Source organism: Hirundo rustica, chromosome Z (genome assembly GCF_015227805.2).
Source record: "Hirundo rustica isolate bHirRus1 chromosome Z, bHirRus1.pri.v3, whole genome shotgun sequence".
Classification (NCBI taxonomy): domain Eukaryota; kingdom Metazoa; phylum Chordata; class Aves; order Passeriformes; family Hirundinidae; genus Hirundo; species Hirundo rustica.
In genome coordinates, this window is record NC_053488.1 from 29,158,929 (window position 1) to 29,175,238 (window position 16,310).

The following is a 16,310-nucleotide window of genomic DNA, read 5'->3' on the forward strand; positions in this document are numbered from 1 at the left end:
TTCTGCAGCCTTGTGATCGGGGATTCCCAACTGGTCTAAATTTGATGACAAGTGACCAAACTGTGACCTTGGTCCTTTGCAAAGCAGGCAATGCCCAGGTTTCTTTGCAGGTGTCCATGACATAGTATTTAAAACTTTCTTGAATAACACAAGGTGGTGAATATTACATGATACTGCTAGGATGAAATGTGCCCAACAGCTGCGTAACTTCCATGTCACTGTTTTCTCACCTAGAATTAGCATTATTGTGTGATCCCTGGATAAAATTAGCATAATGTGTGATCCAGACTAACAACAGGCGTTAATTATGTGTTTCCAAGGAACACTACACATGTTGAGAACTTAATACTGAATATGACATGCAAAATGCAGAAAGATAAAAATTGTATGTATGTGTAATGAATGTCTGGTTTTAGTCTACAGCTTCTGACATGAGATTTGAAGACACATTTTATGGAGCAGATATTATCTTGGGAGAGAAGAAAAGGCAGAGAGTATTGAGTTCCCGCTTTAAGAATGAATATGTGGATGATCCAGGCTACCGCACCTTCTTAAAAAGCTCATTCCAGAAGAAATGCCAGAAGGGACTGTAAAGGAAGCAAGAGAAGAGAGAGGGTTCGTGATTAAAAAGCATGCAGCTTTATTTGCAATTGGGTTTCATTTAATTGATCACTCCATTTTACAGTGAACTAATCCATACACCAGCCTTGTAATCTGAAGTACTTGAGTTCTGATTTTATCAGTTAATGTATTTAAGAATTCGTAATATTTTACATTATAAAACCAAGAGAGATTACTAAACGATATGCTGAAAAAAGTTTCTGCTCTTACTGAAATAAGTGGTAAAGTTCCCTTTGAATTCTTTGATTCACAATTCTGAGAAGGAGATGTTTTAGTAAACAGAGAATGTCAGTGGCTCACTTTTTTCTGCACACAGGAAAGGACACTAAGTTCAAAAAATGCAGTTTTTATAAAACATTTTTAAAACAAAACCAGATTTGTACAGTACTGAGACCAAAAAGGCTGTACTTTGTACAGTGCTTTTACATTTTTATGTCACTACTGTTTTCAGTAGGATTTGATGTGGACTCAGCTATTGACTTAGATATTTTTGGCTTTTAAGATAGGGATCTTCAGCACAGCAAGGGTATTTTGTATATTTAAAGAGACAGATTTTGGCAGTTATTTTTAAACATGCTTTTCATAAAGTCTACTAAAACCAGCTACTTGTAAAAATATAAATGTCTTTCACTGTGTGTATGAAAATTAGAGTTTAAATATATATGCTTAACAGCCTAGTTTTGAATGAATATATTATGGCTTTTATTTTGAAATAATGTTCTAGCAATGTAATAAAGTTTTAAAATAAATAAATACTACAATTGCAACATTTTTCCTGTTGATGTGATTTTGAACCCTATTGTTTCATACCTATAGGAGTCAAGAATATATGCTGTATTTTCCTGAACACAACAGAATATGCACACAGACACTAACATAGCTTAGAATTAAAATGCAGAGTTGATAAGTACTGTACTTTCATTTCTCGTCTTTCTCTTCCGTCTTTGGGCTCTTGACCTTTTTTGGATGTTTCACATAAAGCAAAAAGTCTGAATTTGTCTGAAAACTTGGGTATGTGAACCTAGAAGGGACCATTATCAAAATTACATCATGTTTCTTGTAAATTGGATAGTCAGCAAGATTTCTGACTGTCTGCCACGGGAAAAAGAGGCCTCCAAAATCCAATTTAAATTCCAAGTACTTCTGTTTCTAGGTTTCTGCTTGCAAAAAACTTGAATATATGGACCCAAAGATTTTTTCTGTACAAAACCTCAGTCCTTTATATGCTGAGGCATACAGATCTTTGTTTCACTGAAACCCTTCCATGATTATTCTTATTTTTTCAAGTGAACAGTAAAATCTTTTCAATTGCTATGTGACACCTCAAGTGACAGTGTAAGTTTTCTGTGTTACATTAACTATCTTTTCTTCTACCATGAAATCACTTGGAATCCCTTTAGTCTAAGAAACTGCTTAGCTGTGACAATTGGAATGTATATCTAATTGATAACACTTTCTCTAAAGGCACTGGGTTGTGGTGGATGCTGTCTGGCATATTTCACAGTATCAGGGCTCTTTTTGGTATTGTAAAGAAAAGATAAAAACTAATGATAGATTTGCAAAATGCAAGATTGCTGCTGCCTTCTACAGTTATGTCCAGCTGATAATCATGTTTTACGGGATGTGTGTGACTGGGTTTTTGTAGTGGGGTCTATAGGGGTGGCTTCTGTGAGAAGCTGCTGGAAGCTTCCAGCAGAGCTGATGTCAGCCGGTTCCAAGACAGACCCATTCTGGACCAGGCTGTGCCTGTAGGACTGTACCCTCTGGAAGAGTGACACAACAGTTCGTAGGGAACTGTTGTTGCCCGTGGGATGAGTTCACACTGGACAAGTTCATAGATAGCTGTCTCCTGTGGGGGGGACCCTGTGTTGGAACAGACTCCTCTCCCTGAACAGTGGTAGGAACAATGTGTGATGAGCCGACCATTAGCCTAATTCACTCTCATCCTGTACCTCTGAGAGGAAGGAAGAAGAACCCAAGAAAGAGGGAGACACGGGAGGAAGGTGTTTTTAGGATTTGGTTTTACTTCTTATTATCCTGCTCTGATTTTGTTAGTAAAAAATTCAGTTAATAGCCCCAGATTGTTGGGTTTTTTTTACCTGAGATGGTATTTGGTTTGTGATCTCTCCCTGTCCTTAGCTCATTAACTTTTTGTTCACTAACTTCTCCGTGTCCAGCTATGGAAATGAGAGCAGAGTGACTTTGCTGGGTGCCTGGCACTCAGTCAGGGTCAGCCCACTACACCTAATTACTGATGTTTAGTCTCAAAATACTGTGTTCCGTGGTAAGAAAGCTTTTATAATCTTCCATGAAGGTTCAAAACAACTATGACATTATTAAATGGTTAAATACATATTAAAATATTTTGTAATTGGATAGGTGATGCTATGTGGCACAAGACAGGCTATGAATTAAATGCATCTTTTTTGCCTGGATCGGATATGATCTGTTACTACACCATGAATAAACCCCTCATTTCTATAGAGTGGATCTTTCCCTTCAAGATCCTTGAAATTTGCTGACTAAAGGGTTGCAAATTTTTTTTTTTTAGCACTTAAGTGAAGAGTTGGCTTGTTTCTCCTTTTACCTTTCATCAAGAAGATCTTTACTTTTGGAAGTTCTCAAAAGCACTGAAATTATTTCTGACATTTGTGAGGTACTAGAAAATGCTTCTAAGTAAATGAAAAATGTAATTGTCAGCATTGCAGTTTTGTGCCTCCTGTTTCAGAACTCATGGTCTTTGCAAACTGGATTGGCTAACCAACTGGCCTAGAAAGACAGTTCCTGTTCCCTTACAGTTCCTGAAAAGCCACATTTTTCTGTTCCACAACAGATACTGTTATGGACCTTTCAGGTATATGAGAAAGAGAATAAATTGGTGTGGAATTCTCTGGGAAACCAGGAGCTTGCCACAAACTGAATCAGGTAGATGGAGACCAAAATAGGGTTGCTTGTTATCCATGTAACCAAATCTCAATAGCCAACTTCTCCAGTAAAACATCTCTGTGTTATTTTTCTCCTGGTTTGAGATACATCTTTTCAAGTGAAAAAGCATGCCAGCATTCATGATCATTTCAATTACAGTGTCTGTGTGAGGAAGTGTGCAGGAGGGTAGGAAGAGTGAAGCACTGTTAAAGACTGGCTAACTGAATTGGCGTGGTATTCCTAGGAGTAAAAAAGACCCCCACCTCCCCCCCAACCCCGCCCCCCTCCCCCATCTGAATGTTAATAGCAGGAGAGCATGATCCAGGATAGGATGGGCCATTTCTTTCTATTGCCTAATATGTAATGTTCTGTATAGTCGTAAGTCCTGAAGGTCATGGGTGAGAACACAAAATAGTGGTTTGGTCAGGATACAACAAAATTATTTTTATTCACTCTCATCTGAAAAATATCAAGGAATAATCTGAAGTACTTCAGTTTATGCTGGTTTGTGAAGTAGAATGCTTTAATGCTATGACTGTGATTTCTACAGCTCTAAGTAAGGTCTGATAAAATCAAATTACTAGAATTAGATAAAAATTAGATTACTTCTTTTGAATCCTATTTGCTATTGTATTACTGTAGCAAAGCAATTTTGTTGATGCCTAATAGGAGTTCTGCAATATATTGTGTTGTGCTACAGTGGTTAAAAATTTTCAATTAAAGAGAGTAATAGAAGAATTCCTGCAAAATATTTTTGCTTTGAAGCTTGTTTATACTTTCCAGCTGTAATGCAAGTGAACAGCAATGTTTTGTAATAAAGAACTTAATATTATATCCTGATATTTATAACCAAAATAGAGCCAGGTAAAGCTGTCTCTTATGCAGTTTCACTCTTTCTGATTTTGTGAAATGTTTCCCAATGTAGAAGATGTTATAGGGAAAAATAACTGATAATCTACATTCTGCTTGAATGATCAGTAATAACAAAATATTCATTATTTGTGCTAGATAACAAATATTTTTATTTGCTATCTGTGCTTCTCAATATAGCCACCTCTGTTTAGTGGCACAATCACAACTATTAACTTTGATAGTAAGATGAAGGCGAAATTATAATGTCACTTACTGGTATGAAATGCTGCTTTTTCTTCAGTCTCTATATTTTGTAGTGTTTCTTGTTAGCCAGCACAATAGTAGGAGAGAAAGCTTATGTAGGGTGGGCAAAAGGAACCTTTCCTTCCTATATGCACAAAAGGCATATCCATCTCTTAAAAATTGCTGAACTATCTGATAGATTTATCACACACCTTCACATTTCAAAAGCCATCTCTGAGGCTTCTAGTCTTGAATTCCAAATGCTTGAGATAGCATTTTTCTCTGACACATCTAGCAAAAAGAAAATGATGATGTTATGGTAGGGCATAAAAGTTTTACTGGAGTTAATCTCAGCTGTTGTATATACAGTCTACTTGGTTATAACTTCACTGTTGCTACCAGACTGAATTGTCCTACAACCATCCTCTGTTATTCAACACTTAAATATATTTCCTCTAAACTTAGATTTGTAGGCAGAGCTGGTAGCTGCTAAAACTTCTGTAAGAGCCTGTTTTAAATCACTAAAAACTTTGGCAAAAATTTTGAGTTATCTAAAAACTTTAGATATCCTACAGCTGAATTTTTTCTGTGCGGGTTCATGTCTGAAAAGGTCAGGAAACTTTACCTCAAGCAGTTTGGTCTTTTGGAATGATTTTGAAGAGGAGCATTAAGTATTAAAAAAATCATCCTTCTATCCATCCCAAAGTTTCCCAGGCCTTTATTTGACAGCCTCTCTGGTTGTTTTATACAGTGAAAATGAGTCCCTTTATACAGGAACCTGCTGATGAATGACTGAAAGAGTGATTCCCATTAGACTTCAGAGGTCAGTTTGTGAAAAGTGTTTCTGTAGATGATGTGCTGTCATTTGACTAAGCTCATAAACTGGTCTGTGGCTGGGGCTTTGAGGTAAAGTCTTGGAAGAACCTGTACCAGGTTCAGGGCTCATTCCCCCACAGTGCCCTTCTGCAGTGAGGGACTAAACTGTGCATGCATTGTCACCACAGCCCAGCACGGGCCTTGCAGTTTGGGAGAGCCTTTTGTCGTTCTATTGTTCACCCTAGTTACTTCAGTGGAACACAGAGGCAAGCTCTTGTTTCTTCTCAATGGCCTGCTGTAGTTGCTGCTGTATCGAAAACCAAGACAGAAACAAAAGAAAACAACAAACCCTCTCTGTCCCCCCAAAAAACTAAACCAAACCAAAAAAACCCACAAAACGACAACAAAAACCCCCAAACAAGACAAATAAAGAACCCCAAACTGCTTCAATACAAAAGTGTTAAAATGTTGGGGGCAAATATGGAGAATTCATAGAGCTGGAAGGAGAAGAAATATGGGGAGCAGATTCCTAAAGAGCGATTTGATCATAGTCTCTGCAGAATCCAGGATGCCTGCGGGTCAAATTTCTTGCGGTGTAAGCAAGTGGCTGGGAAATGTACCAGCAAATTACTGAATGATTGCCTTTAGGAACAGCCATCAGGAGCATTCCTGATGCCAATTACTGCATGAACTCAAGGAGCAGTTATTTCTATTCTCCAAAGGATCTGGTCCTTCTGTACAGATGGAAAGTCAGTTATATGGGATGAGATTTTAATTTTTTTTCCCCCAGATTGGTTACTAGAAAAAAAACAGGTTTTGTGTTTGAGTGCTTTTAAATTACAATGCTAGAGTTAAGGATGCAAAATATGAAGTATACAGCCAATGCCAAAATTTTCCGAGAAGATAGATAATGCTTTAAACTTTCTCATATGTTCCTTACAGATCCAGTCACTAGAGGAACTGTAGAAAAGAATCACCATAATGACTCTCTGGAATGCACAGAAGTTAAAAGCAAGGAAGAATAGAGATGAGGCGCTGCATTCCCAAAGGCGTTTTTTTGGCAGAGTACTAACATTTGATGGCAATGTCATGCTACATTACTGAGGAGAAAAGGCTCAAGGAACAATGTAACAGAAAAAGTTGTCTTTGAGAAGCTTCCATAGCTAAAGCAGTCCATTGCAATCCATCTCTTCCTTTCTGTGTGAGCATATGTAGCATATTTAATAAAAAAACTACTAAATCCAGTTCAGGTGTGGCAAGCAAGGGTGACTTGCATGACCTGTTATTTTAGTTTGAGTCCTATTAGGAGAGTGTAGTGGTTTCACATTCACTGAATTCTGCTTCCTAAATTTAGTGCAGTGGTCCTAGTGTTGACTCTCTTCTTTCTCCTGTGGAATAAGATTAGGGGAAGCAAAGCAGGCCTAAGCTTAAAGATTAACAAATTGTTTTATTAACACACACTAAAAGAATGGAAAAGGAAAAAAAAAAAACCAAACTTTTAAACACTCTTCCCTTCCCCTACAAACTGTTAACTGTTTTACAAAACAACATAGAGAGACACAGCCTGTGATTCTAAGCCAGTTTTACTATTTAAACATAGTCTTTCATCAGTTTGGGGGAGGAGTCTCTCTAGAGTCCTATGGAGACATTTGATACAAGACAAAAACAGCATTGTGGCTCTCAATGACACAAATCTGCAACCGCCTGGAATTTTGCAGTAGATTGTGCTGTTGTACCCATTAGCAGCCTTTCCCTTGGCTACTCTGGGCCTCTCAGTGTATTTGGGGTACTGTTTAAGAATGCTTCTCCTAGTATTAAACAAGAATTCTCTTCTTCTACCTCTAAAATCGTCTCTTTCTCAAAATAGAGACCTCCTTTTACCTCAGGAGCCGAGGGCATCAAATCACTTTCTTTCTAAAATCATCATTGTCTCAAATGCTGAGACCTCTTTTTACCCCAGCAGTGAGGGGCTTACTGTGTTCAAGATTCTCACTTAAATCTCAATTGTATCAGTCTCTAACTTTTGACTAGAACCAGCATTCCCTCAAACAACATTAAGATATTACAAGAAATAGTTTACTTCTCCACAGTTTACACCAGAGAAGTCCAGTTAAAAAGTCCACTTCTTCAATCACTTCTTCCAATAATCTTAATCAGGGGTTTTTTGTTACTTTTGCTCCACTTTGTTACTTTTGCTCCACTGACTTCATGTGGTTTCTTCTATATGTTCACTCTGTCTCTTTCTTTTCTCTCTTAGGGAAGGGTTAGGCCTTGGAAGTTTCATTTTGCCAGGAAAGGGTTAAATCTGCCCAGAGTGTTTTTCTCTCTCGCTTCAGCTCATGGTGTTAGATTTTCAAGGCTGCGCTGGTGAGGGGGAGGGGAGAACTCACGCAGAAAGATCAGAGATCAGAGCACTTGGGCAGTCTCAGGAATAAAAAACAAACAAACAAACAAAAACCAAAACAAACAAACAAACAAACAAAACCCCACAACACCAGGCAGGATCATAAATGCCTTTTTTGCCCGCCCCTCAGTGTAAATCGGGCCCCAGCCCCGCCGGGCCCGTGGCTGGTATCAGGCCCCGGCCGGCAGAGCCTGCCCGGCCCCCGCGCACAGCCCGGCCAAGGGCCCTCCTCTGGGCCCGCCTCAGCCCGGCCCGGCCCAGCCCTGGCTGCCACACAATGTTACCTTTCTCTCTGGCCAAAAGGAAAAGGGCTGGCCTGAACAAAATCAGGATTTATATGGGTACTTCCCAAAGTCACATTCAACGTTCTCAGTAGTCAAAGCATATATCCATATCTAAAATTAGCTTCTGATAGGTCCCTGTCATTTCTGAAACAATTCCAACGTCCTGACAGGGCAATATTCTATATTCCTCTTTAACTAAAAACTAAACTGTGTTAACCCATGACAGAGAGTAAAAGCAGGAACAGATGAATTCGTTATTTACCTTTTAGCTGTAAAGAGAAAGATGCAGATAAGTTTCCTTTTCCTATTGGCATATTGAAATAGCTGTAAGATATATTTCTGTGCTGAAAGGATCTCTTTCCATTATTTCAGCTGTTCAGTCCTCTCAAAAGAAAGCATGGAGCCATTCTTCTTTGCTTATCTAGTTTTGTATCTCCCACTTCAAAGTCCCCCACCAAAAAGCAGTCAAAAAATGAGCTAAAATTCTTCCAGCTCCAAACACACAAAGAGAAAAAAGGACAACTTCCTATTTTTCTGTGACAACCGTGTGGAGCCAAGATGCAAGGGACAGAGATCTCTGGAATGGGAAGGAATTCAGTGTCTCCAGCATGTCTCCAGCGTGTCTCCATGCTCCTGCTGTGGACTTCTTCTACAGGTGGAATATGTTTGACTTCTCTTGTTCATGTATAATGCCAGTATGGTCTGTAAATGGGGAGCAGTGCTCTCTCAGATAACAAAATGGGTACTGACTGCTGCATTTTGGAGAATCCTGAACAAAGACATAGCTACAGGAAACAGTGGTGCCATAGGCTCAAACCAGAAATCATTAGGTTTTCAGTGCTCTCACCCTTGTCATCCACTGAAACAAAGCAACACAGAACAGCATGTCATAGTGTCTTGGTTTGAAAGACAGGTATCTGCTAGGGAGGGGCGGGCCCGGCCTCTCTAGGAGTGGAGAATTCAAATCCCCTCCCTTCAAATTATTATAATTTAGAAAATTAAAGGGGCTTTCAGGCAGAGGTATGGGAATAGGAATAAATGTTCTTTACTAGTATGTATAACAAGGCAAACAAACAACAATAGCTACAGCATTAATAATAAACAGAACCAGGAACCTCAAGGGGCTTTGTTTCACACAGCCCAGGACAGTCTGATCTCTTGGGACTCCAAGAGCACTAAGCTGGAACAGTGGAAACTCATGGGCTGGTGGCTGGAACGGCAGGATGTCCCTGGCAAGCAGGAGGGTGCGGGGCTGCAGCGTAGCACAAAGAGCAGTGCTGGAGAAGCTGCGATGGCTGGACAGGGCTGGCCCAGCTCCAGCAGGGCAGGCGAAGGAGCTCAAAATTCCTGGGCACACGAGCAGATGATGGTAGATTTCCCAGGACTGGAGTTTCTGTTGACAGTGGACTCCTCCTGCAGCAAGCAGCATCTTGGTCATCCTCTCCCTGATGATGAGAGCAAGAAGAGCCAAGCTGCCCCCGGCTCTGTCCTTTTCCTGCTCCAAAACTCGTGTGATCTTCCCCCTCCTGACTTTTCCGGTCATCTCCTTTGTGTTGGTCAAGCACCATCTAAGCATCACTACTTAGTCTCCTAGCAACTTATGGGGAAAAATTCTATAAGAAAATAAAGGAACAAACCTAACTCCCAATACATAGCCAGAGCTCACAACTTTGATGGCATCTTCCTGTTTGATTTTGGGCAGGTCTCCGTAGATCATGTCTTTCCTTAGAGAAGTTAGTGGATGTGAGACCATGTAAGCTGGTTCAGTAAGAGTATTTGAAAAATAAATAGAAGGTACATTGTCAAATAACACAAAGAACTACTTGAATGAAATTCTTCAGTAGCTCCTTTTGGCCAAGGGAAAGTCAAGCAGTGGCTACATAAGATAGTTGCTGTAACTGGAGGTAAATTTTTGCAAAAAGAACTTTGATCTGCAGATATCTTGGTGTGATATATGTCCTAAAGTTAATTCGTGTTGATAGATAAAATTTAATATCATCTAAATAAATGTAAGGTTTTATTTTAATCCAACAAACTCTGAGTTAACTCAGAGTTAAGCAACTCAGAAGAGAGTGCAGGAATTCCGCTCGCTTGAAAGGACAAGGGAGGGGGAAGCACGAGACATAACATGATTAAGAATTACCAGGAGGGAGACACAAACATGCATTAACTACCAGGAGAGAGACACAAACATGCTTTGGCTACAGGTCGTCAAAAAGGAATGTAACATCTGCTCTGAAGTTACTTCATGTTAATAGAATATAAATTGTAATACTGAATGTATGATTATAAGTCCTGTATAAAGTAGCATGTTAGAAGTTAGGTTTTGTTTTAGCATTTTGTGGGTTAATTTGGGAAGACGGGGGATTCAACAAAATACAAAATATCCCTAGCCTGAAAAGGTGTGGGAGGGACACAGAAAGAGCTTGTTTGAATTACCAGAGAGGGGGCCTAGAAACTATCGCTGCCGGGAATCCCTGAAAGGATACAAAAGACAAGGGAAAAAGAAGATACAAGTCCGGAGACCAAGATAATCACTTCAGATGGATATCTCTACTCGTCTCCGCCGAAATTAACATATCCACGACACACCCGGGCTCGGCCATCAGCTGCATTGTTCCACCCTACCGGTCTATTCAGACTCCCGATACCGGGACTTGAATAATTAATGAAGACGCCTCGGAGAGGATAACGTCAGAATTTCGGACTTCACTCCGTGATCTTGTGTATAAAAAAGGGTGGCTGGAGACCAAAAATTGTGAACTGGGGGGGATACCAGGCTGACAGAGCTTGATATCCGTGTTCACCCGGCACCGATCCCGGGCTCGGTGCTGTCCTTTTAATTGTGGCTTTCCGAGACTGATATTTTGTCTCACAATAAAATTCTAAATTTTGATACTTTAAATTTGGTCGATTTTATTTATAACATTGGTGCAGCTTAATGCGACTCCAGGTCTGGCCCAGCAGGGGGAGTGTGGCAAAAATAGAGGGTTGGGTATGATGGAGTTGCCCCCAAAATACAGAACTTTAATAGTGAAAATAACAAACAGAAATTGCACGATCTGAGGTGCAATATCCAAAGACCAAGGGGTGTGGCAAACCTAAGAATATATAAGTGTATCTGAGGGCAGGGGTCTGTCCAATCCCAAATGTGGAACAGGAACACGACTTTAAATGTAACGAGTCCCGAACCAACTGAGAACCAGAATTAGAAACAGCCTGTTACGGAATATATTATATTAGCATACCAACTCCCATGGTTGCACTCTTCTCAACATAACCTAACCAGATACCTTCTTTTCAGTATCCCGCTTCCACGGTCCCAGGTTGAAGACTCCTGCAAAAGCCACTGAGGCTAATCCACTATTCATTCCAGCTAGTTCGATTCCCACATGCAGGGGGGCCCTGAGACAGTGGTGTAAGCATCACTGTGTGCTTAGACAACAAGCAGGACCAAGACACCACCATGCACGCAGAAGTTTTTCCCCAATATTTTGAAACACTGAAGGAGGATTTAAAGCAACCATTAAGCTTTCCAAGATCTTTGTTGCCAAAGAAGGTGGATGTCTGATACGCAAAAATAGTATTGTGCTACAGCACTCAAAGGTTTTGGAACTATCAAAGAAGATTGTGTCTCAGGAAAATTCACCTGCTATTTGACTGGGTTTCCACTGCTGGGGACACTGACAAGTGCTGTAGGGGCACAAATATAGACCACAATCCCCACCCTACGTAAACATGTGATCTGAGTGCATTGCTCTCAAGTTTCAGTGTTTCGCTCTGTGGCAGTCCCCCAAAGCTATTTAACTATAAGCACTTAATAAAAACTAAACAACAACAAAAAAATCTATCGTAGATATTTCCTTGTTAAGTGCCCATCAAATACACTCCTGAGATAGTAATGAGAAAAATAATGTCAATTAGTAATGTTTAAAAAGACAGGAGAAACCAATTGAGAAACCCCAGGAGGGTAATTATTTGCCATCTGAATTATTAATTTCCTGATGTGTTTTAAGAGAAAGGATATGATAGCCACTAAAGAGGGACACAATACTGGTGTGTTGACACAATTGATTTCTCAGTGATTTAAAGCAAATGACAATTTAAAAAGTTTTCAGTTGAAAAGGAGATATTACTTCTGGGCTAATGGAAGGCCTTTACGACTATGATTGCTGGGCCAGGAGTGACCAAAAGTGTTGGTGCACCTTACCAACTTTTTTGCCGTTTTTGTAATTTTTTACCAGATGCACTGGGATATATCACAGGTATACTCACCAGTTTCTCAACTTCTCTGGCTTGTCTTCTCCCCTTCCTTGCCAGTCTCATGCCTTAGGAATAAAGGATGAAATGATAGTTAAGTCTGAGACATGCATGTCTCTACTCTTTGCATGGTGTTGTAGTGAAAGAGCAGATCTGACTCCATAGCAAATACTGTCGCAGCAATTTGTTTGATATGTCTGACAGTGCTTTAAATGAGGCAGGTCAAAAGTTTTCATAGAGAGTAATACCAGATTTTTCAAATGGAGAATGAGGACCAACATTACTTGCTAAATGTTGTGTAGCACTGATGTAAGAGCTGACTGAGTAAAAGCTGCAAGTTTTTGCCCAATAACAATTATAACAATACAGAAATCATAGCTTAGTTCTGTTATGAGAATAGTCTCTGGCATCCCTTTACTGTTGTCAGGCCATGTAATCCATTTTCTCTAGTGAATTATGTGGTATTCCCTATGGCAAGAATACTGCTTTGCATTTTGCTCCATTTCTTTTTATCTGGATTTTGTGTTTTATGCTTTGCATATAGCCCTTAGCCAACATAATTTCCTTGTAGGATCTCGCCCTTCCTGTCTGGTGCTCCCTTTCCCAGAAGTTTTTAACATGAAAAGGGCAAGGTAGAATGGATGACTGAAAATATTCTTATCTTTCATACAGCTCTGTACATAGTCCTGTAGTGTCTGTAGCAGACTCATCCTTAGTTTCTCTCATAAGCTTGATTTTCTCCTGCCTTGCTGTATATTAGGTTAAGATTTTAAGTGTGCATTACATGCTGTACTCTGAATCTTCTGGAATTTGTTAGGGTGTTGTTCTGGGATTAAGGTTCATACCAGAGTGGAAAAATCTCATGAATCCTAGCTAAATCAGTACAGCATATGAATACCCTTCTTGTTTTCACCCTTTCAGCGTTTCTGTGGTACATACTGCAAGAATACATTAGTTCTAATGCATAACTGCATTAGAACTAATTACTTGGCAATTTTTATGTAAAAAGATCAGTTTTGTAAAAATTTTACAGCTTGATTTTACAGCTTGATATGAAAATATATCCAGAAAAAGAAACTTTTCCTTGTTACTTTCTATTACAGAACTTCATAAACTGAATTTTACCAAATTTATTCCCACATATCCATTGAAGGACTTAATTCTAAAGCAAAATTTTTATAAGAAAAGAGTAGCAGAAGAAAACCCAAGTTCTGTGTCTGGACATTTGGAGCAGCAGCCTCTGAAGGTAAAATATACTTCTATGTGTATATTTTCAGATAAAACTCAGAACTTCAGAAACTCTTCAGTAGTAAAATCTTTTGAACTGAAAGTCTTTTAGCAGCTTCCCCAGGGAGTTAATGGAAGATGTGATGGCATTCCATTTGATAGTGATTTTGTCATTAGCAATCCTTTTAGATAAGGGATTATGCTTAGCAACAGTCACTTTTGCAGAAACAGAGCATTAATTTAGCCCCAGTTTCTAATTTTTGATTTGTCTTTACATGTAAAATGCAGTAAATTACTCTCAGATGTGGGATCTGTGATACAACATCTGAGGTAGTTGAATTTTTAATGAGATGTGTTCTGCAATCTAACACACATCTTTCAATAGTAACCTGCATACCTTTACTCTAACTATGCAAGGCAGCTGTCTGAGTACTTTGCTTCAGGTGGATTGTTTGTTCTTGGAGGTTTTATTTGATTGAGATTTTTTGTTTGTTTGTTTATAGGAAAAGAGCTGGCTGCTGCAGAAATTAAGAAAACTATTTGCAAATAAAATATGATGGATTCCTGCAAAATAGGATATATCCTTTTGCCCTCAAGCTTTTAAAGCAGTGAAATAAGAAAGCAGGAGGAGATCTTGTAGCACAGCAGAGGCTCTACTCAAGCATATGTCACTGAAGAAATAAAATAATTCACAGATCATAGAAGGGAACCAAAGTGTTTGGAATAAATGTTCCCTGGATTTTAACTAGAATTTATGGATACATAAAAAACTCTCTGCTCTGAAGCAAAATTAATCCTGATTATCTGCTTTTGAAGCAAAGTAAAACAAGGGCATAAGTATGCTTCTTATTCCTATCTCTTCTAATCATGTTGTTGTAGTGTAGAGTTGGGCATTTCAGATACATAAATGGAAAGTAATTTTTTCTTGAATGACTGAAAATGCACATTCTAGAAAACAGATTATAAGGCAAAATAATTCTAAGTGGTTCTCTCTTTTTAGATTAGCTGGCAGATACAATCATCAATTCTTTAGTCATGTAGGTTTAGTAAAAAAATTTGAGAAAATGAGAGTAATCTCAATTAAGCCCTACAGACCCAAAGAATGTACTTTAACTGCCTATTAAAACAAAACACCCCAAAACAAAACAAAACACCCCAAAACAAAACAAAAAAAACCCCAAAGTAAAACAAAACAAACCCCCAAACAAAACAACCTCCCCCAAACAAACACCCCCTCCCCCCAAAAAACCCCCACAAAACCAAAAAATAAAAGCCCCCAAACCACACGTTCAAAAAGTTGTTTTGCAACAAATAGACCAATTCATGTCTAATTTTGAATGAAAGCCCATTCCTGTTTTCCTTTTCCCAGGCAATATGGAAACACATGATTTAGATAATTTGTGGTTTCAGTAGAAATGCTGAAAATACTTTCAGTTAAAATGGAATGAAAATATCCCACCAAAGCTCAAAAGAAAGTTAAATCTCCTCCCTTGGTGAAGGGTTTAAAGCTTAAATTGTAGTGGCTGGTATTGGTGATGAATTGGAAGATTTCTTCCTCACAGCGGCTCGTCATCACACTGCTCTCTGTTCCTCTTGTGATTTGATTGTTGGTTGACTGGTGGCATGAACAAAATACCTCCTTAATCACATTGGGATTTAGTAAGATTGGATGTATTCTTCAATGAAATACAAGGAATATAGTCTTACAAAGCTTTTTATAATTTCAAAAAGGAAGTCTCTGAAAACCTAACTTTAAAGCAGATTTTTAACTTAAATGGTTATGGAGGCAGTAAATGCTTCTTCCCCAGCAGACTTGCATGGACAGCTTGAGTTTTGCATTTGGGAGGAAACTACCAGACCCTGCTCAATAGTAAAGTCCCTGGCTCCTTTGGTTTGTAAGCATTTTGGCGTCAAGTCAAACTGTACTCATTACACAAGATGTGGCTTTCTACATTTGGACACAAAGTTACTACAAAGATACTACAAACAGAGGGAGCTGCATGCACCAAAGGAGAATTTTCCTTCCAAAATTAGCTGGCGTGAAGAAGTCCTTGCTCCCTGGGTGAATAGAAATCCTGAGAAGTTAATCATGAATACTGTGACTGGAATATTACTTTCCAAGGGAGAATCCTGCCTAAGGAAGCCTGGCTGGATGTTAATAGCTGTGGCTTGGCTTTGCTGGCAGTTCCTGTGCTAATTAAAGTAACAACATGAAGATTTATAAAATGCACAATAAAGTCCTAAACACAGATGCCAATGGGGATGGAGATTATTTTAGTTGAAATCACACAGGTTACCAAGACAAGTTGGTAATAAATGACCCTGCAGAGATGCAATTTTAGTCCCCTGCTTTTCCTGCCAGTTGAGGGGCAGCTCTTTTAAGATGAACAAAGTGCTGCGATATGCACTGTGAAATCTGTTGCTGAAAGTCTTTAAGAAATTTTCAGACCAATATCTGTATAAAATAGCTTAGGAATAGCAAGACACGTTTTGAGGCAGGAGATGTGTTTCTTTCTGATGGAACTTTGTGCTGTAAAAAGAATGGGTGCTTCAAACAACTCAGACCGAAAAAAGCTAGTTGTATGTAAGCTTTGATTATAGGGTTAGGACTATAGAGCAAGTTTCCTGTGGTCAGAAAAGGAAAATATTCTCAGTAATAACATTAAGGAGACATTTAC

At 39.0% G+C, this 16,310-nt stretch overlaps 1 protein-coding gene across 5 annotated transcripts in view; it reads left to right on the forward strand.

The window, feature by feature from the left end:
* The window catches only part of KDM4C (lysine demethylase 4C), a 271,307-nt gene extending 269,999 nt beyond the window's left edge, over positions 1-1,308 (forward strand). For all 5 annotated transcript variants that reach the window (XM_040090380.2, XM_040090379.2, XM_040090381.1 and 2 more), the window contains one exon: positions 417-1,308. In XM_040090380.2, the coding sequence (XP_039946314.1) occupies positions 417-593 (177 nt within the window). In that variant the 3' untranslated portion in view covers positions 594-1,308. The remainder of the gene's footprint in view (positions 1-416) is intronic.
* Positions 1,309-16,310: the final 15,002 nt, after the last annotated feature.